The sequence below is a fragment of the Dendrobates tinctorius genome, unplaced genomic scaffold (genome assembly GCF_039654945.1).
Source record: "Dendrobates tinctorius isolate UK_male_01 unplaced genomic scaffold, ASM3965494v1 ptg000029l, whole genome shotgun sequence".
In the NCBI taxonomy this organism is placed as follows: domain Eukaryota; kingdom Metazoa; phylum Chordata; class Amphibia; order Anura; family Dendrobatidae; genus Dendrobates; species Dendrobates tinctorius.
In genome coordinates, this window is record NW_027361697.1 from 30,520,267 (window position 1) to 30,540,588 (window position 20,322).

At 47.0% G+C, this 20,322-nt stretch overlaps 1 protein-coding gene across 2 annotated transcripts in view; it reads right to left on the bottom strand.

Annotated features, from left to right (window-relative positions):
* Window positions 1-20,322, bottom strand: part of LOC141085886 (heparan sulfate 2-O-sulfotransferase 1) — a 166,143-nt gene that overhangs the window by 36,751 nt on the left and 109,070 nt on the right. For both annotated transcript variants that reach the window (XM_073571501.1, XM_073571500.1), the window contains exon 2: window positions 15,359-15,597. In XM_073571501.1, coding sequence (XP_073427602.1) covers window positions 15,359-15,597 — 239 coding nt within the window. The remainder of the gene's footprint in view (window positions 1-15,358; window positions 15,598-20,322) is intronic.

The following is a 20,322-nucleotide window of genomic DNA, read 5'->3' on the forward strand; positions in this document are numbered from 1 at the left end:
CACACGTTGCAGATTTGTCTGCGGAATTTTCTGTACAGAATCCGCATCTCTTGGCAGAAAACGCAGGTGTGTTTTTTTCATACAGATTTGTATGCGTTTTTTGTAAGCTAAACAAAGATATGTTATTTAACAAAAAAAACATGGATTTTTGTGATAACTCACCGTAAAATCCTTTTCTCCGAGACGCTCATTGGGGGACACAGATACTATGGGATGTATGCTTCTGCCGCTAGGAAGCTGACACTAAGTGAAAAAAAAAAAGAGGTTAGCTCCTCCTCCGCCGTATACACCCTCGCCCCTATTGCGGGCGGAAATCAGTTTGGTGCCAAAGCAGTAGAAGGACAACAAAATCAGCCTTAATACAGGTACAACATGTCCAAAGAAAACACCACTCTTATATCAAATAAGTAAATTAATTTAAACAAAACAAGAGCCAACTGGCTAATAGGGTGGGTGCTGTGTCCCCAATGAGCGTCTGAGAAAAGGATTTTACGGTGAGTTATCACAAAAATCCATGATTCTCCTTCGCCTCATTGGGGGACACAGATACTGTGGGACGTCCTAAAGCAGTCCCTGGGTGGGAGATTGACTCACCGATCCAAGCTACAGTACATGCACCTCTTGTTTAAAGGTGCGCCACCTCTGCTTGGAGAATTCTTCTACCCAGGCTCGCATCCGCTGTGGCCTGAGTATGGATATTATAATGTTTGGCAAAAGTGTGCAGGCTGGGCCAGGTTGCTGCCTTGCAAACCTGTTCCGTCGAAGCCTGGTGCCGAAGCGCCCAAGAGGCGCCCACTGCCCGGGTAGAGTGCGCTCTGATCCCTGCCTCTAATGAAGTAAGACTCCTGAATAGTCAAACGAATCCATCTGGCTATGGTCGATTTTGAGGCAGCGAGTCCCTTCCTGCACCCTTCGGGGAGCATGAACGTGTCCGTCTGACGAAAGGGTACCGTCCGCGACACGTACCTCTGGAGGGCTCTTACCAGGACTAACATGTGAAGAGCCTTTTCCACACGGTGCAGCGGTGCTGGACAAAATGAAGGCAAAACCACATCTTCATTAATGTGAAAATAGGACACGACTTTCGGCAGAAAAGGAGGGGCTGGTCTGAGGAACACCTTATCCTTATGGAAAGTGAGGAATGGAGCTTGGCAGGATAGGGTCGCCAGCTCTGAAACCGGCCTGATGGAAGTGATGGCCACTAGGAACACCACTTTCCAGGAAAGGTACCTCAAAGAGATAACCTGAAGTGGTTCAAATGGAGCTTCCTGCAGAACACTTAGGACCATGTTAAGGTCCCAGGCGTCCATAGGTGCCTAATAGGGAGGTACCAAGTGGGAGACTCCCTGAATGAAAGTCTTCACCTGCAAATTGGTAGCAATTCTGCGCTGGAACAGGACAGATAAGGCCGATATTTGTCTCCTGAGGGAACTTGGGGCCAAGCCAGAGTCTAGGCCCCACTGGAGAAAAGCCAAGATGTTGGGGATCGAGAATCTCAGTGGAGAAACACCGCGGCCTCGACACCAAGCAAAGAACACCTTCCAGGTGTGGTGGTAAATTCGTGCTGAAGCAGGCTTCCGGGCGCTAATCATTGTAGCGACCACCTCGCTCCCGAACCCTGCCTGGGTTAGAATCCAAGATCCAACGGCCATGCCGTCAAAACGCAGGGTCCCTGAGTTCGGGTGGCAAATCGGCCCTTGAGACAGTAGATCTGGGCGCTCTGGCAGGTGCCAAGGAATGTCGGCGAGCAGCTGCATTAGATCTGCGTACCACGCTCGACGGGGCCAGTCTGGGGTCAGCAGAATTGCCGGCACCCCTTCCGTCTTGATCCTTTTGATGACTCTCAGAAGTAGTGGCAGTGGGGGAAATAGATATGGGAGGCGAAACTGGTTCCGTGGCAGAACCAACGCGTCCACTGCGAATGCCTGTGGGTCCCTGGCTCGAGCGAAATATGTGGGCACCTTGGCATTCACTCTGGAAGCCATCAGGTCCACATCTGGAGCTCCCCACAGTTGACAAATCTGCTGAAAAACTTCGGGATGTAGAGACCACTCTCCGGATGCAAGACCCTGCCGGCTGAGAAAGTCTGCCGCCAAATTTTCCACGACCGAGATGTGGACAGCCGAAATCACCGAGTGGTTTGCTTCGGCCCCCTGAAAAAAACGTGCCCCACCTCACGCATGGTTGCTCAGCTGCGGGTGCCCCCCTGGTGATTTATGTAAGGCACCGCCGTGGCGTTGTCCGATTGAATCCGGACGGGGCGGCCTGCTAGAAAGTGATGAAACTTCTGCAGAGCCAGCCGAATTGTTCGTATCTCCAATAAGTTGATCGGGAGGCGTGCCTCCTGTGGTGACCACCGTCCCTGGGTTGTGTGGTGGCGAAACATCGCTCCCCAGCCGAGGAGACTGGCGTCGGTTGTCATTACCAGCCAATGATCTGGGGGGAAAGTTTTCCCCTGGGCCAGAGAGGAACTGGTTATCCGCCATCCGAGCGACTTGAGAGGACAGTCGGCACCGATCGAGCGTGAAAGGATTCTTGTCCCAGGCTGACAAGAGGGCGCACTGCAGGAAGCGAAGATGGAACTGGGCGAAAGGTATCGCTTCCATTGCTGCCACCATTTTCCCTAGAATCCTCATCCCGGATCGGATGGAATGAGGGACCGGTTGGCAAAGTGTCCAGACTCCCTGCCGGAGAGCTAGCGCCTTTTCCTGAGGGAGAATTACCTGAACGGAGAGACTCCATCCGGAAATGTCTGATCCTGATGAATTTGTTCAGAAGCTTCAGGTCGAAAACAGGCCTGACAGACCCGTCCTTTTTGGGAACCACAAAAAGGTTGGAATAGAACCCCTGAGCTTTCGTGTTCCGGCACTGGAACAATGACTCCATTGTGCTGGAGCGATTTGATGGCTCCCAATAGAGTCCTTGCCTGGGTATCCACCCCGGGAAGCCGGGAAAGAAAAAACCGTCTTGGAGGGTATCTGAAAAATTCTATTTTGTAACCTGAGGCCACCAATTCCTTTACCCATGCGTCGTGAGCGACATTGACCCAGATGTGGTGAAACCAGAGTAGGCGGCCGCCCCCCTTGCTGTGTCGTCTGGTAAAGACCTAGAGTCATTTGGCCGACTATCTTTGGGATCTGGATCCCCTTGATCTGGGCTGCTGAGTACGCATTCTCCCCAATGGGTTGGCTCTATATGAGACCTGACGCTCCCTATCCTGGTTGGGGCGGCCTGAGATGGCGGAATTGTCCCCTGTAGTCCACCCGGGGGTTGCGAAAAGGCCCGAAAACGTGCCTGAAACGGGTGACGAAAAAGAGTTTTGACCTTTTGTTGAGGGAGAAACCCGCTCTTTCCTCCTGTGGAGTCGGAGATAAGTTGATCCAACTTCTACCCAAATAGGCGGCCGCACTAATAAGGCAGGGAAGTCAAGGACTTCTTAGAAGTAGAATCGGATCGCCATGTCCTTAACCATAGTGCTCTTCTGATAGAAATTGCATTCGCGGCAGCAAGTGCCGAGCAATTGGCCGCATCCAAAGACGCATTGATTACACAGTCTCCGGCCATCGCCATCTGACCTGCGACCTCCGAAATCTCTGCAGGTAGATCATGCGCCTGCGCGACCTTGTTTAATGTTTCTGAACATGATATCATAGCCTTGACTACCCAAGTTGCTGCGAATGAGGGAGCGAGCGTGGACCCTGACGCCTCATATACTGAGCGAGCTAAGCTCTCTATAAGGCGACCCGTGGGATCCTTAAAATCGAGGAAACCCTAGGGACGGATAGCAGGGTCTTAGTGGCTAGGCGCGAAACCGGAGGATCCACCATCGGGGATTCCACCCATTTTTTACGGAGGTCCGGAGCAAACAGATACCTTGTTTCGAGTGCCTTTTGACCCGAGAAACGCCTGTCTGGACGTTCTCTGTGCCGCTGCACTATGTCCTCAAACTCTGGGTGAGAGGAAAAAATTCTGTGCGGGCGCTTCACTCGCTTAAATGCCACTTTATGCCCCGTAGCCGCTGCGGGATCATCCTCAATCCCCAGGGTCTGATTGACGGCCTCTATGAGGCTGTCCACTGTTTCACGTGACCCTGGAGTGTCCAGGTCAAGGGATCGTCCGAGTCGCCATCTGAGGTCTGCTCGCTATCAACCACTGGTGACAGGGAGCAAGAAGCAGAGCTCACGGACGCCGAGGCACCGGGAGACACCGTATGGGTTCGTTTCCCCACCGGGTCTGCCTGGAGTGAGAGCGGCCCCTGCAGGCCGGAGGCTCCTGTGAGGTAGAGAACCCCTCTAAAACAGGCAAGCCACTGTCCCTGCCCCTATTTGGGGCCCGAAGGGACTCAAAATCTCTCGTAAGTGACGCCATAGGTTGCGACAGTGATAACGCCCATTCCGGGGCTCGGTCACATTGGAGGGCTCTTGAAGGCGTTCGGACTCGCAGACTTCGCTCTGCACCCGCGGAAAAAAACGGACCGACAGGAGACACTTACCCCAGTCCTATCCTGTGTTCAGCGTGCGAGGCGTCACTTTATCTGCACGCCAGCACTGTGGGCAGGCCCCCGGGCGGTACTTCCTTTTGCGGCCTAGCTTCGGCCTGCAGCCGGGGCCTAAATTTTTTCGGCGTCCGCCCAGGCTATGGGGAGTGGGGCCACCGTGACGCCAGAATCAAGGATTGGACCGGACGCCCGTCTCTGCTGCTGCCCGGGAGAGGCCAAGGGCTCCAGCCCTGCGCCGCTGCAGGAGCCCTCCCTGGCCATCCACCTTCGTCCATGTCAGGTAGAGGGGAGGGGGGCCATATGAAACAAGGACGGTGCAGGCACCCTAGCTCCATCTAGCCCCTTCAAGGGGTGAGGAGAGGGACCATCCGCCGCCTTGCCCCACCGCAGTCTTAGTATTGGTGGGGCAGTGGGGGCTGCACGGACTACGCTTGTGCCTCTGTGCAGCCTGGAGTTTCAATACCCTCGGGTGGACAAGGCTAAGTCTGGCATCATGTCCCACGATGCGGGAGAGGATACGTGGAGGGACACTCACACGTGCTCGCCCGCTGCTGGTTTGGGGAGATCGGACCCTTTCAATAGGATCTGTCACCCCCATCTCATCTTCATGCGAAAAAAGGGAACATCCGGAAAAAAATCCCCGTTGCGGGAGAGGATACGTGGAGGGACACTCGCCCATTGTTGGTTTGGGGAGATCGGACCCTTTCAATAGGGTCCGTCGACTCGCCCCTGTCTTATCTTCATTTGAAAAAAGAAAAAAGGTCAGTCTTGAGACAGAGCGACGTGTGCCTCCAACAGACACTAAGCAAAAACTGATTTCCGCCCGCAATAGGGGCGAGGGTGTATATGGCGGAGGAGGAGCTAACCTCTTTTTTTCACTTAGTGTCAGCCTCCTAGCGGCAGAAGCATACACCTCACAGTATCTGTGTTCCCCAATGAGGCGAAGGAGAAAAAAAGATTTGTGATGTAATTTAAGGATTAAAGGATTATTATCTTATCTTATCTTAATTTCTTGTTCAACCTCCTCTTTTACATTTGTCCAACCGACAATCCATTACACACACATAGAAAGATAGATGATAGATAGAAAGATAGATGATAGATAGAGGACGGATAGATCGATCGAGGACGGATAGATCAAGATCTATTTATCTATAGATATATCTATCAATCTCATTCTTTCTCTCCATCTATCACATATTTATCCAATATCTATCCCATATCGATCGATCGATCGATAGAAAGAATGAGATAGATATATTTATAGATACATACATAGATATATCCATGTATCTATAGATATATCCATCAATAGAAAAATAATCGGTGTTAGGCTGGGGTCACACTTTTCGAGAAACTCACACCACAATACCCGGCACTGCTGCCGGCTCTCGGACTGGAGCACTCCGCTGCATAATAATAATAATAATCTTTATTTTTATATAGCGCTAACAAATTCCGCAGCGCTTTACAGTTTTCACACATTATCATCACTGTCCCCAATGGGGCTCACAATCTAAATTCTCTATCAGTATGTCTTTGGAATGTGGGAGGAAACTGGAGTGCCCGGAGGAAACCCACGCAAACACGGGGAGAACATACAAACTCCTTGCAGATGTTGTGCTTGGTGGGATTTGAACCCAGGACCCCAGCGCCGCAAGGCTGCAGCGCTAACCACTGAGCCACCGTGCCACCCAGAAATACATTCAGCCGCACACTCCAGTTCCGAGTGCCGGCGGCAGTGCCGGGTATTGAGGTGTGAGACTTGTGCGAGTTTCTCATAAACTGTGACCCCGGCCTTAAACGCAATATCTGTTTAAGTTAAAAAAAAAAAAAAAAAAAAAAAAAAAATGGAAAAAAAAAAATTGCGTGGGCTATCCAGCCCTGTCAGTAGCTTCTCAGCATCACTTTAAAGTACGACAGGGAGGGCTTCTGAGGATTAGGCGACTGCTATTTATGCAATTTCCTGCAATATTCATACACTCATCATCGGGAGAGTCACTGCAGACCTGGAGCAAAATATAAAGCTGAACAAATCCTTCCATTCGTATGAAATGGAGCGAACGCCACATGTACGAGTGTAGTACAGCAGGAGCGTTACATGAGCAATTACCTTCATATTGTAAAGTCTTTCTGGATTAGGCGACATATTAAAATCTGCGGCAGAACAGACGGCCCCCGTGGAGAAAGATACATGGAAAATGGCTTTTTTCTATTTTTTGTACATTGTGCCCACGTACTCCAGCAATATCTGCTCCCTTGTCTACTGTCATGGGGAATGATTAGGTACAAGGCACAGCGAGCGCTATAGGAAAATAGACTTCTAGCAATATTCTGTACCTCAAGGAAAATACAATACGGAACGCCCGGAATAAATGGAAATCCACACAAATGACTGAAAAGTGATTTTCTTGTGGAAATTCTTCCTCAAAAAAATAATTGTGGCGGAGACAGCAGACTATGAATATAGTACACAAAATGTAGTATTAAATATAGTATGGAACAGGAATAATGAGGGCTCAGTATAATGCCTTAATTTTGCCACACTGAGCAAACGTGTCCTAAAAGGAATCTGTCACCTTGTTTTTGCCATCCTATCTGAGAGCAGCATGATTTAGGGCCAGAGACCCAGATTCCAGTGATGTATCACTTACCGGCTGCTTGCTTCAGTTTTGATAAAAATCACCATTTTATCTGCTGCAGATCTACCAGTACACTGAACGCAGAGCTCTGTGTAACCCCGCCCCCACACCGATTGGCAGCTTTACACAGAAACCTGCCAGTCAGTGGTGGGGGGGCGGGGTTACACAGAGCCCATGAATATGGAGGACTACATGGCAGCAGGTTTAATAGTCCTGTAGTGATAATCTCCTCTGGAAAAAACGGATTTTATACAAAACCACAGCAAGCAGCCCAGTAAGTGAAACGTCATTGGAATCAGAGTCTCTGCCTCTACCTGATACTTCTCTCAGATTTGTGGACAAAAATTTAGTGACAGATTCCCTTTAAAAGGAAATTATAGCAAATACATCATAATACAGACATGTGACATATAGAGCCAAGTCAAGTACATTTATGCAAGTCATGGACCTCCAAAGCCATTTCTAATAAGGGGTATTAAATTGGATGGGGAGACTTTCACCAATCCTGAGAAGAGTAGTGCTGGTCCCCTTCTGAGCTTTTCAGGAACAATATCAGGTGCCAGTCCCTTAAATGGATAACACTGTGGCGTTCCTGCCAGTAACCGGGGCTCCGCAGTGCGCACCATGCTGCGAGCAGCAGCATCAATGGTCTTTTTTTATTCCTACTAAGTCCGGTAGGAGATCTCACTAAATATGTGACAGCCTTCCCTGATTGCGCATGTGTATAGAGACAGAAGATCCTCACCGATAAGGACCGCCCACTGGACTCCTTGATGTACAACCCTGCCCTTTTTAAGTTTATTAATTACAAGTTATAGGTAATTATGTTATAGGACGTTATGTCAGTCTACTCATCTCCTCTTAGCCGATAATATTCTGCTGGTTCAAGGTTCAATTGGACATGATCACTTTAAATCAATAAAGCCATAAAGACGACTATTCCATAAAGCAACAAACAGGCAATCCCTGCATGTGTTGCGGCTGTTGAACAGTCATGAGATATGGAGCCGTGGCGACTAGAAAATATATTTTTCGAGCATGCTGCAGTCACTGTTGGCACCGGAGCATGCTCAGATAACACCTCATCCCAGCACATTCGCTCATCACTAATAAAAAGGTTTTGTGCGCTAAAAGCTAATAAGAAAATATTGTCTCTGTAAAAAGGAACCATCTCGTCCCCAGCCAGATCTTCTAACTAGATTCTCTCTGAAAAGCTGAACGTCTATACTGGGCTGCAATCACAACAAAGCTATAATTCCTTCCGCCTGGGTTAGCGCAACATAAATCAGGTGACCGGCTCTTTAAGAACAGTCAGAGCCAAAACTCTGAGGGTCCTTAATATACATTTATATATTTGATAACCAATATGAATGCACATCTCCTTTAAAATCAAAGAAAAAAAAAATGGAAGAGAATTAAAAAAAAAACAAAACAAAACAAAAAAAAAAACCCCGTAGCCGTGCCCGATGTGATGCTGACTTGCTGGTAACCTCGCAGCACCTGACACAATGATGTATGACATTTGTATTCGACGCATAAACCGCTGACAGTTTGATTCATTTTATTATAATAACATCGCATATTTTGGCATATCAATTGTGCAGATTTTCAGGAATAACCGCAGCCACGGAGATTGTGCTGAGAACCCAACACCTTTCCAATCCGAGTGCTGCAATTAACAATTAATATCACGCTGCTACCAGAATCTTAAGAAAAAGTGTTAATTAACCAATTCTACCAAAGGGGGTTTCTTCCTCTGCGGGGGATGTGCGCGCGACTGATACCGATGGCGAGATAGCAGTGCTGTTCCGGTTACGGATTTTACTCTGCTGATTACCTAGATACAGAATTGTACATACCGTATATACTCGAGTATAAGCCGACCCGAGTATAAATCAACCCCCCTAATTTTGCCACAAAAAACTGGGAAAACTTATTGACTCGAGTATAAGCCTAGGGTGGGAAATGCTCCATAGATTATTCCCCCATATGGTGTCCCCAGAAGAAGCTCCATAGATTATTCCCCCATATGCTCCCCCATAAGAAGCTCCATAGATTATTCCCCCATATGCTGCCCCCATAAGAAGCTCCATATTGTTCCCCCATAAGAAGCTCCTTAGATGATTCCCCCATGTGCTGCCGCTGCTGCAGCATGTAAAAATAAAAAAAATGACATACTCACCTCTCCGTCGCTGGGTGTCAGATTCTCACCTGTCCTGCGTCCATGGCTGCTCACCGCTATCTGCCACGTCATCGGTCAGTGACGTTCAGACTGCAGGGGGCGCGGCGCGCACTAAACACGCCACCGCGCCCTCTGCTGTCTGAAGTCACTGACCGATGACAGCAGCAAGCAGCCATGGACGCAGGACAGGTGAGTATCGCTATACTTACCCGTCCTGACGTTGTCGCTTGAGCCCCCAGCTTCTCCGCGCTCTCTCTTCCTGCCTTCAGCGGTCACGTGGTATCGCTCATTAAAACTCATGAATATGCGCATATTCATGAGTTTTAATGAGCGATACCACGTGACCGCTGAAGGCAGGAAGAGAGAGCGCGGAGAAGCTGGGGGCTCAAGAGACAGCGTCAGGATGGGCAAGTATGACCTGACACCCCCGCCCCCCTCCCACCCCCCGCTGTATATGACTCGAATATAAGCCGAGAGGAGGACTTTCAGCCCAAAATAACGGGCTGAAAATCTCGGCTTATATTCGAGTATATACGGTAATTATTATTATTATGCAATTATATAGCACCATTTATTGCATGGCGCTTTACATGTGAAAAGGGGAAATAAAGACAAGTATAATAAACATGTGTAAGACAAGGGACACACAAGTACATAAGAAGAGGGGACCCTGCCCGCGAGGGCTCACAGTCTACAGGGATGGGTGAGGATACAGTAGGAGAGGGTAGAACAGGTCGTGCGGTGCTTCAGTAGACCGAGGATCATTGCAGGCTGTAGGCTTGTCGGAACAGGTGGGTCTTCAGATTCTTCTTGAAGGTTTCCGTTGAAGGTGAGAGTCTGATGTGTTTCGGCAGAGAGTTCCAGAGTATGGGGAAAGCACGGGAGAAGTCTTGTATGCGGTTGTGGGAAGAAGAGATAAGGGGGGAGTAGAGAAGGAGATCTTGAGATGATTGAAGGTTGCGTGCGGTTAGGTACCTGGAGACCATGTCACAGATGTATGGAGGAGACAGGTTGTGGATGGCTTTGTATGTCATGGTTAGGGTTTTGAATTGGAGCCTCTGGGCAATAGGAAGCCAGTGAAGGGCCTGGCATAGGGGGGAGGCTGGGGAATTGCGGGAAGAAAGGTGGATTAGTCGGGCAGCAGAGTGTAGTAGGATGGACTGGAGCGGAGCTAGAGTGGAGGCCAGCGAGTAGGAGGTTGCAGTAGTCGAGGCGGGAGATAAGAGCATGCACTAGTGTTTTTGTGGTTTCGTGGTTGAGGAATGAGCGGATACGGGAAATATTTTTGAGTTTGAGACGGCAGGAGGAGGCAAGGCCTTGGATAAGTGGTTTGAAAGAGCGCAGAGTCGAGGATCACCCCAAGGCACCGAGCGTGCGGGACTGGGGAATGAAAGCAGCCATTGACATTGATGGATAGGTCTGGTGGAGGGGTAGAGTGAGATGGGGGAAAGATGATGAATTCTGTTTTGTCCATGTTCAGTTTGAGAAAGCGAGCAGAGAAGAAGGCTGAAATAGCAGACAGACATTGTGGGATTTCAGTCAGTAAGGAGGCGAGGTTGGTAGGTAGATCTGCATGTCATCGGCATAGAGGTGATACTGCAAACCGTAGGATTCTATGAGCTGTCCCAAGCCAAAGGTGTAGATGGAGAATAGTAGGGGTCCTAGGACAGAGCCTTGAGGAACACCAACAGACAGGGGGCGAGGGGAGGAGGTGGTGTGTGAGAGGGAGACACTAAATGTTCGGTCTGTTAGGCATGATGAGATCCAGGATAGGGCCAAGTCTGTGATGCCAAGAGATGAGAGAGTCGGTAGCAGGAGGGAATGGTCTACGGTGTCGAAGGCAGAGGACAGGTCCAGGAGAAGGACAACAGAGTAGTGTCGCTTGCTCTTGGCGGTTAGTAAGTCGTTAGTGACTTTAGTTTGGGCAGTTTCAGTTGAGTGATGCGGTCGGAAGTCAGATTGTAACCGGTCAAAGAGGGAACAGGAGGAGAGGTGGGAGGACATTTCAAGATATACATGCTGTTCCAGTAGTTTTGAGGCGTAAGGGAGAAGAGATATCGGGCGATAGTTAGACACAGAGGATGGATCAAGGGAGGGCTTTTTGAGGATGGGTGTGATTGAGGCATGTTTGAAGGATGAGGGAAAGACACCATTCGTAAGTGAAAGGTTGAAGAGGTGTGTTAGAGATGGGATGAAGACTGTGGACAAGTTAGAGATGAGGTGAGACGGGAGTGGGTCGAGGGCACAAGTGGTGAGGTGTGATCTTGACAGAAGGGTGGAGAGCTGATCTTCTGTCATGGTGGAGGAGCTGGCTTTTGCAGAACAGGGCTGAGCAGCTAAGAGGGGCATTGGGGGCTGCGGGCCAAAGTTTTGTCTGATCTTGTCGATCTTCTGCTTAAAGAAGGAGGCAAAGTCTTCAGCAGAAATGAGAGGAGGGGGAGGAGGTGCTGTGGGACGGAGTAGAGAATTGAAAGTGTCGAAGAGTTGTTTAGGGTTGTGAGACAGGGAGGATATGAGAGATGCGAAGGAAGTTTGTTAAGCGGCAGAGAGCATGGACTTAAAGCTGGCAAGGGACTGCTTATATGCGCTGAAGTGCTCAGTAGAATGGGTTCTCTTCCATCTCCGCTCAGCGGCCTGGAAACCCGTCTCAGTTCTTTGGTCAGGCTGGTCAGCCAGGGCTGCCTGTTGATTGTACGAGTTTTGCTCTGCGTGAGGGGGGCAGCCGAATCAAGTGTTGCTGTTATTGTGGTGTTATAAAAAGTGGCAGCAGCATCTGTGTCATGAAGGGAAGCTATGTCTGTAAGAGGGAGAAGGGACTCAGAGTGATTGTAAATTGAGGTGTTTGAGATTCCTGCTAGGGTGAGCGAGTTTATGGAGCGGGGGTTGCGCAGTAGGAGAGGAGAGGGAAGAGAATGTCAGTAGGTTGTGGTCAGACTGGAGGAGGGGTGAGTTATTGAGATTAGTGAGGGAACAGAGATGGGTGAAGATAAGGTCCAGCGTGTGACCATCTTTGTGAGTGGCCGCAGAGGACCATTGAGTGAGGCCAAGGGAAGCCGTGAGCGATAGAAGTTTAGAGGCAGCCGGGGTGAAAGTGTCAATGGGGATGTTGAAGTCACCCATGATGGTGGGGATGTCAGCAGAAAGGAAATGGAGTAGACAGGTGGTGAAGTGGTCGAGAAAGGTGGAGATGGCTAGTTCTGGGGGGGGCGGTAGAGGACAGCCAGTTGGAGGTTGGAGGGGGAATAGATGCGGACGGAGTGCACCTCGAACGAGGGAAGAGTAGCGGAGGGTGGCAAAGGAATTGGGTAAAGGAGCAGGTATCAGAGAGGAGCAAGTCAACTCATCCACCATGTTTGTTGCTGGGGCGAGGGGTGAGAGAGAGATGGAATCTGCCATAGGAAAGCACAAATGGAGAGGCTGTGTCATCACGTGTCGCAACAACCGCACAGGAGCTTCGAGAGAGAGAGTGCCAACACCGCAGTGATGGCAAGGGGTTAAAACATTTTGATCAAGAAGGGGTTATCCTAGTAGCAGACTTTAATTGTCTAGGTGAGTGTGTTTTAGGCATGCTCTGTGATCTGCGCAGAGGTCACTGTGCAGGGAGTGGGAAAAAGTATGCCACCGTGAAAAGTGGATCTGATTTTATACATCTACTGGTGATAAAGAACTTCAGTTACATCATGAAATATTACAAAAAAGTTAGTAAGAAATAATTATAACTTAAAGACTTGAGTCATACTCAGACATCACATTCTCTTCAACTTAAAACACGTGAATCCAGATTCTATCCTCCTAACAACTATCCAAACATTTGCAACTGGCTAACTAACAATCTCTTCCCTCTCACTGGTGGGCTGTGGACTTGGTTCTGTGTTAAGGATATTCTAGATTTTCTTTTTTTTTTAGAAACCCAAATTGCCACAATGTTCACAGATATACTCTTTTGACATTATCCATTATAGTGGAATCCTGCCAACTGAAAAATGCCCAATACATTAACAACAACATGGACTTTGACCCGACAATCTTCCAAAATCATGGCCTCCAGTTTGCGGTACATTTTCTCTGAAGTTGATTTCACAGGTAACTTTGAACGGGAGTCACCTTCAATCGACTTCTTACCCCATTTAAACCATTAGGCCCAAAACTTTACTTGGTAGCTGGAAGGTGCATCATCACCATATGCCGCAATAATCCTTTCATGGATTTCATTAGACTTTTCTTCTTTTTTAAAGAATTTTAATCAAGGAACAAAATTCCCAAATCCCTCACTGTTTAGGTAGAGCCACACTGTACTGCACTTGCCATCCTGTCACTTCCAATGCTTTCATCAGACTTACCTTCAACTGTGTCTGTTCTCAACATGAACAGAAAACCTCAGCTCTCTAATACGGAAACAACATGCTGGGGTAGATTACTTATTGGACACTCCTTATATAGTTGACCAAGTAGAGACGCATCAAATTTATCAAAGGACCAAGTTTGTTGGTCACGTCTATGATTAGCGACTATGCGGAAGCACTGAGAAACAAACCTAGAGTGCCTAGAGTGTCGGGTCTCTGGCTCTACCTGCCCCACTTCACTTCTCATGGGTTTTGTATTGTGCTGATTTGTATGTGTGGTTATCATTTGGGGTGGTTATGGAGATTTTCTCTGTCCACTTAGACCCTCTCTAGCCCTTAATGGTCTGGCTGATCTGGTTGTTGATGTTCCCTATGCCTGATCTTGGGCTGGGGTACCTCTACGCATATATGAGGTCTATTTAGTGTGCATTTCTATCTTTTTTGTACACCTCATAGTGATCTGCATCGTCTTGGGTTTACATTATCCCTTGTACTGATTTTTGTAATTATTGGGTTGGAATTGCATCATTTTATCATTGTATTTGTATATTATTGGTGTTTCTGACTCATATGCTCTATATTACCTATGTGTGGGCTTACTAATTCTCCTATTGAGAATCCTGTTTACATGGACCTAGGGATATAGGCATCATTCTCGGTGAGGGTGATAGTTGGTAGCAGGTGGGTTGCTCTATTATGAGCATTGTATTATTTGTGTATGTGTCACATTTGTGACCATTTTTAATGTTTTTAAGAATTTTTGCTGTTTCCGGTGTTTAATAAAATTTGTATTATATATGCTATGTCCTATTCTGGGTGATCCCCTGCTTATGGCGTATTTCTTTCTCTCCTTTTTGTCAAACATATGCAGAAGCACTGGGAGCCACCTCCTACCTACAGGCACACTCGGCACCTCTTCTGATTAGCTGGAACAATTTCTTTTTATGTGGTGGCTTGGAATGAAGTTGAGCCAAGGATGTCAGGAGGGAGGAGATTGTTCCCATAGCTTCAGTCCATTGACTACAGATTACTGGTATGGCCGATGGGCCAGGGTCCTGAGAATTGATTTGCACCAACTCAACACAGTAAGCTTTTCACGTGTCCAATGTATACAATGACTATGCACCAGGAACCTTGCATACAAGAATGGCAGTAAGGAAGACCCCCAATTTTGACAATCATCCAGTAACATGGGGTTTTACCTCTTTAAGGCAGTTCCTCCAGTAACTATATATTTCTATATACTGTTCCTCTGATTTCTGCACAGAGGATGGTGACAGTCTTACAATTTGCTTTTAATTTGCTAATTCTACTAAAAAATGACATGTAGAAACCGGTTGCTCTGGCAATACCTACATCGAACAGCTATATATAGAGCAGTGTTTGTGAATGTCCCCTACAGTGCATAATGAAGAACAAAACTCTCCAGAACGGCTTTGCTCTGCCAGGAAATCATCAAGCTTTCTAAGGCAGAGCAGTAACAATGATCACTATAATCAGTTTTATGAGAAAGACCTCCAGGCCTCATGTTCTCATCCACCGACTAGTTACGCCAAGATTTCCCACCACCGATACGTAGGACGCCCGGCAAGACCACAAGTCTGACCAACATGCTCAAAAAGGTTACAGAAAATAGAATAAAACAAAAATAAACATAACTGTATGAAGTCTCATGGTCGACGAATATTCTTACCTGGTCTTGAAGAGACATCACAGGGTTATTTTTGGTTGTGTTAATATGAAGAACGTGATATTTGTTTTTCGCACACAGGTCATAGGCAATGTTTGTGAATGAAGTGCTGGCAGTCTTAGGAACCCTATTATAAATAATCAAAATGTCATCGTCTTCATCGAGCGGAATGTCTTGTCGGGATCCATCCATGGAATGGCGCTGTTCTATTTCCCGGACTTCATGGCGCGCGATGGCCCTCTCTGAAATACAGAAATATAGAGGAATATCAGTAACACTGACAAGGTATGGACTTGGAGCAGAGATTAAAGTGGGCCCCACACAACTAGGCCGGACAATCCTGCGAGAATTGACTTGTGTGCTAGACCAATATTAAAAGCTTTAAGGCAACCGAAATCTCCCGAGAGACCACATTTTATGACACACCTTAAAGTATCTGTATTAGATATAAACGGATCTGCCAAAATACAAATTCAACCAATCACATGGATTTTACAGGGAAATTCGATTTGCAGTGAAATTATTCGACATGAATTGAGTGTTCCTTTTATTCGCAACCTCCCAGAGAAAACTTATGTAGAATGTAAAAAAAAACAAAACAAAAAAAAAACCAAAAAAAACAGAATTACCTACTCACCTCGCCGCTCACCTGTCCCGCTGTCCGGTCTTCAGCACCTCCTCTTTCCCTCTTCCCTCACATCCTCTTCACTCTGTACCAGGACTTTCAGCACAACTAGGCCTCTGATGTCTTTGGGCAACATGCCGTCACTTGGGCAATGGTAAGGCAGATGAGATGTCAGAGGCCTAGTCATTCTGGAAGTCCTGGCCTGGAGTGAAGAGGCTGAAGAAGATGCGAGGGAAGAGGAAAAGAAGGAGGTGTTGAAGATTAGTTGGTTGACAGGACAAGTGAGCGGTGAGGCATTTAATTTTTACCTTCTCCATTTATTGTGCTCCGGGGTCTTGAGAATAATAAGGAAGGAACACTCAATTCGTATTTAATAACTACTCTATGAATCGACTTTCCCTGTTAAATCCATGTGAAGTTATTCGATAAGAATAGAGTGCTCCTTATTATTCTCAAGACCCTGGAGCATAATAAATGTAGGATGTATTTTACTTTTTTTTTTACCTCACCCCTCGATTGTTCTGTCCACCGGTCTTCAGCACCTCTTTTCCCCTTCGGTTTCTTCACTACAGACCAGGACTTAAAGCACAACTAGGCCTTTGATGTCCTAGTCCTCCATGTTGTTAGGTGACACGTTTCATTACATGCAAAACAATGGCAAGGCACACATATGTCAGAGGTCTAGCCGTACTGGAAGTCCTGGCCTGGAGCAAAGAGGCTAAAACGGGATACACCGAAATCGGGGGGAGGGGGGAGGAAGACGTGGTGAGGTATTTTTTTGCACAAAAAAACGGGCGGAAAACGCGCAGAAAAAAACCTGCGGTTTCTGGGAAGGGAGTCAGGTTTTTAAGCAGAAATTTTCTGCTACGTGTGCACATAGCCTTACAGTGAGTTATACAGAAGAGCTAGGAATGCTCTGATCTAGGCACAGGTCATTGTGAAGAAAAGGGGGGGGGGGAGGTGAGCTGTGACCATTGTCTATTGTGATTTCTGTGCCATCTACTTTAGATAGAGGTGTTCCCTTTCATTATTATTTTGTCTGTAATGAGACAGCTGAAAAGTTACCCGTACAGAATAGGAACTAGTTGTCTAGTAGCAGTAAGAGTGAGAATTGCATGATTTCTGATTACTGCACTTTTTTTTTTTTTTTTTTTTAAATACAATAGTGATATGAAAAGTTGAAGAAAAAAAAATGTTTTAATAATTTTACCTGATTTATACAATAGTTAATTTTCTGAAAAAAACATTCTTAGCTGGAATCAAATAGTTGTGTTTGTTTTTTTCAGAAAGACTGGAATATTCTATTAATTATAGTGTACATGTAGGCACGTAATAAGGTTTGCCTTTGACAAGAAATCAACAAAGCTATTACTCCACCGCTAAATATACTGTCTAAACATAATTCCCCCCTGGGATTCAATGCCACACTTCACAAAATGAAAAACAATTCATCGGAGAGGCGTTTAGTGCAACAAGCTTCGCTCAACACTCGGTCCCAATGGACCGGCATCTCCAGGCTTTATCAATGTGCAATAGATATGGTGTTGCTCCAAAACTAAATTTCTCCCTCTATAAATCATTTACCAATTTAAAAGGGTTATTCCCCAAGAAACAAGTTAATCCCTTATCCAAAAGGATAGTGGTCGGACCCCCAGTAATACAGATCAGGGCTCAGAACCTCCAAGAAGGGGGCTCTGCTGCTCCTTCCTAAATAGCCTCCGCTCCACTGATTGTATACGGGACGTCCGACCACAGCGCCTGGCGTTCTCTGGCATGCCCATATACAATGAATGGAACGGAAGTTAAGAATGCACATCTCCAGAGACCCGATTTTGAGATTGCTGGGTGGGCCTCGTGGATGGACCCCCAGCGATGGGCTATAGCCACAGAATAACCAAAGGGGGGGTACAGCTATAGTGATATAAAACAGGTAGGAGGTCACCGGCAGCTAGGAAGAAGGAGGATCCCAATGATAGAAAGCACTTATCAGCAAGTCAGGAGTCCGCTTATGATTACTGAGAACTCCTTTTGCATCTGAAGCCAAGTTTTTCAATGGTTCATGCCAACCACCATTGATATACTGTAGCTTACCCATTATAAGAGGTAATTCTCTATGTTTTACCCCCAGAAGCTGCAATTATGAGGGCATAGGCGTTTCGCCCAATATGTAATATTTATCTCTGTACTTAACGGCACTGCCCAAAAGGTAACCCTACAAAGGGTCTGTGTACAGGATATGCCATAAACATGGGTCCCACATCTACCTAGACAATGTGGCCCCCCCCATCTCTCATCCCCAGGAATGGAAGTGGGTGCCCAAAGCAGTTCTCTCTATTCGCCTTTATGGGAGCCCCAGGTATGCCATCATGCCCGATCAGCTCTCCATTACCACCGGCACAAGATCGGGTTTTATTTTGGGTGGATATGGATTCCACCAATTGGACCCAACCCTACCAGGAATCTCCGGAATATCCTGTGGCTATCCCTTTAAGTCTGCAGTCACAGATCACTATGGGTTAATCAATAATTGGTGCATTATAATTTTAGCTAGTAGAATAATGTATTTTTTCTTACGGCATCCATTATACAGGACTTTCCCCAGTGTCATTTTTAATCGTCGCAACAAAATGATTATTACCCAATAATCAAAACATTACAAATTTAATTAACGCCGTGTGTCGTAACAAATGCCTCCAATGTAAAAACTCATTAAGGAAATGTCAGAATGGGAAAGATGCAAGAAGAAAACGTAAACAGCGTCCTGAACTTTATAAAGCACTTTTTCACCAGACGAGTACATTGTGACATTTTACCCAGTAATTTCTAACCCACGGGAGAGCAGATTGTCATTTATTTTGTACAGCTTGGCGTCCAATTACAAATCCGTTTGGCATATATTTTCTTTTCATTATGTTCTGTAGCTTTTAAGTTATTAACATCAGCAAAATGGGAAAAGTGTTAAAATAGATTTTACATTACGTCTACAGCAGTCGCTTCTTCATGCTGACATGCGACCGCGGGATCTTCTATTACAAAGTACATGATAGGCGCAACGTGACAACTTACAATATTTTGAAAAAGAAGAAAATCCTGAAAATCTAAAATGAAAATTCCTATTCCCGCTCCACCATCAGTCCCAGTAGGCAGTGCCCAGTCTGCCAGCACGATTATTCAGATCATTAGACTGCTATTGCTTACCCTTCAACAGTCCTTTACCCACAGTGAAAGCATAGCACTATTTGCTTATCAGAGGGGTGGGGGAAACAAAAAAAACTAGACTGTACTTTCATCCATAGGGGTAAACTGCAGGTAAATACTATTTTAAACATGTGAAGCAGTCTAACTGGTAGTGCGGCGGCAGGGAGGATATGAAGTTATGTTCTCCCTGCAGCTGCTCGGTTGTTGTAATTGGGGCGGTACAGGGAGCTGTTAGTCATCACTCACTCCGCCTGCACCTCGACGCACATCCTACTCAATACACCCATGTGGCAGGGCAGGCTGTCCGTCATGGAGCCGGGAGAGTGATGATCACATACTCACTGGCCAGCACTGCGGGCCCTAAAGCCCCCGTCTCACATAACGAGATCGTTGGCGAGATCGCTGAAAAGTCACCGATTTTGTGACGCAACAGCGATCTTGCCAGCGATCTCGCTACGTGTGACACATAGCAGCGACTGCCCCCCCCCCCCCCCCCCCCCCCGCTGGATATCGCTGATCATGCCTGAATGTCCTGGGCCATTTTTTGATAGTTGGGGTCCCGCTGGTCAGCATGCATCGCTGTGTTTGACGCTGACGAGCCACCTCGTTGACGACGCAGAAATCAGGGACGCAGGCGTGAGTCGTCAGATAAGCTGCTGTGTGACAAGGTACCAACGACCGCCGAGGTCATTATACGGATCGCCGTATCGTTGTTGCGTCGCTGAATAGATCTGCCTGTTTGGCAGCTTACTAGCGACACACCAGCGATCCTTACCAGGTCGTGTCATTGTCGGGATCGCTGGTGCATCGCTATGTGAAACAGGACACTAACAGTCAGCGATAACTACACCGACGTTTATCAGTTGTCCGCCTATGAAGAATTTTTGTTAACTGCTAAACAGTATATTTTGAGGACACCCCAAAAAGACTAGCAATTTTGTAAATGTTCTGATGCAGTCACCCAACCATCACATCTTGGTCAATGCAACTCGTTTAGAGCCTTATACTTGGCAATTTTTTCTGCTTCCACATAAAAATTCAAGAACTGACTGTTCACTTGCTGACGGATATATTCCACTCCTTGACCGGTGCCCTAAGGAAATATTCAGCTTATCAAAAGAGTGTTATGGCCGATTTGTGTAAA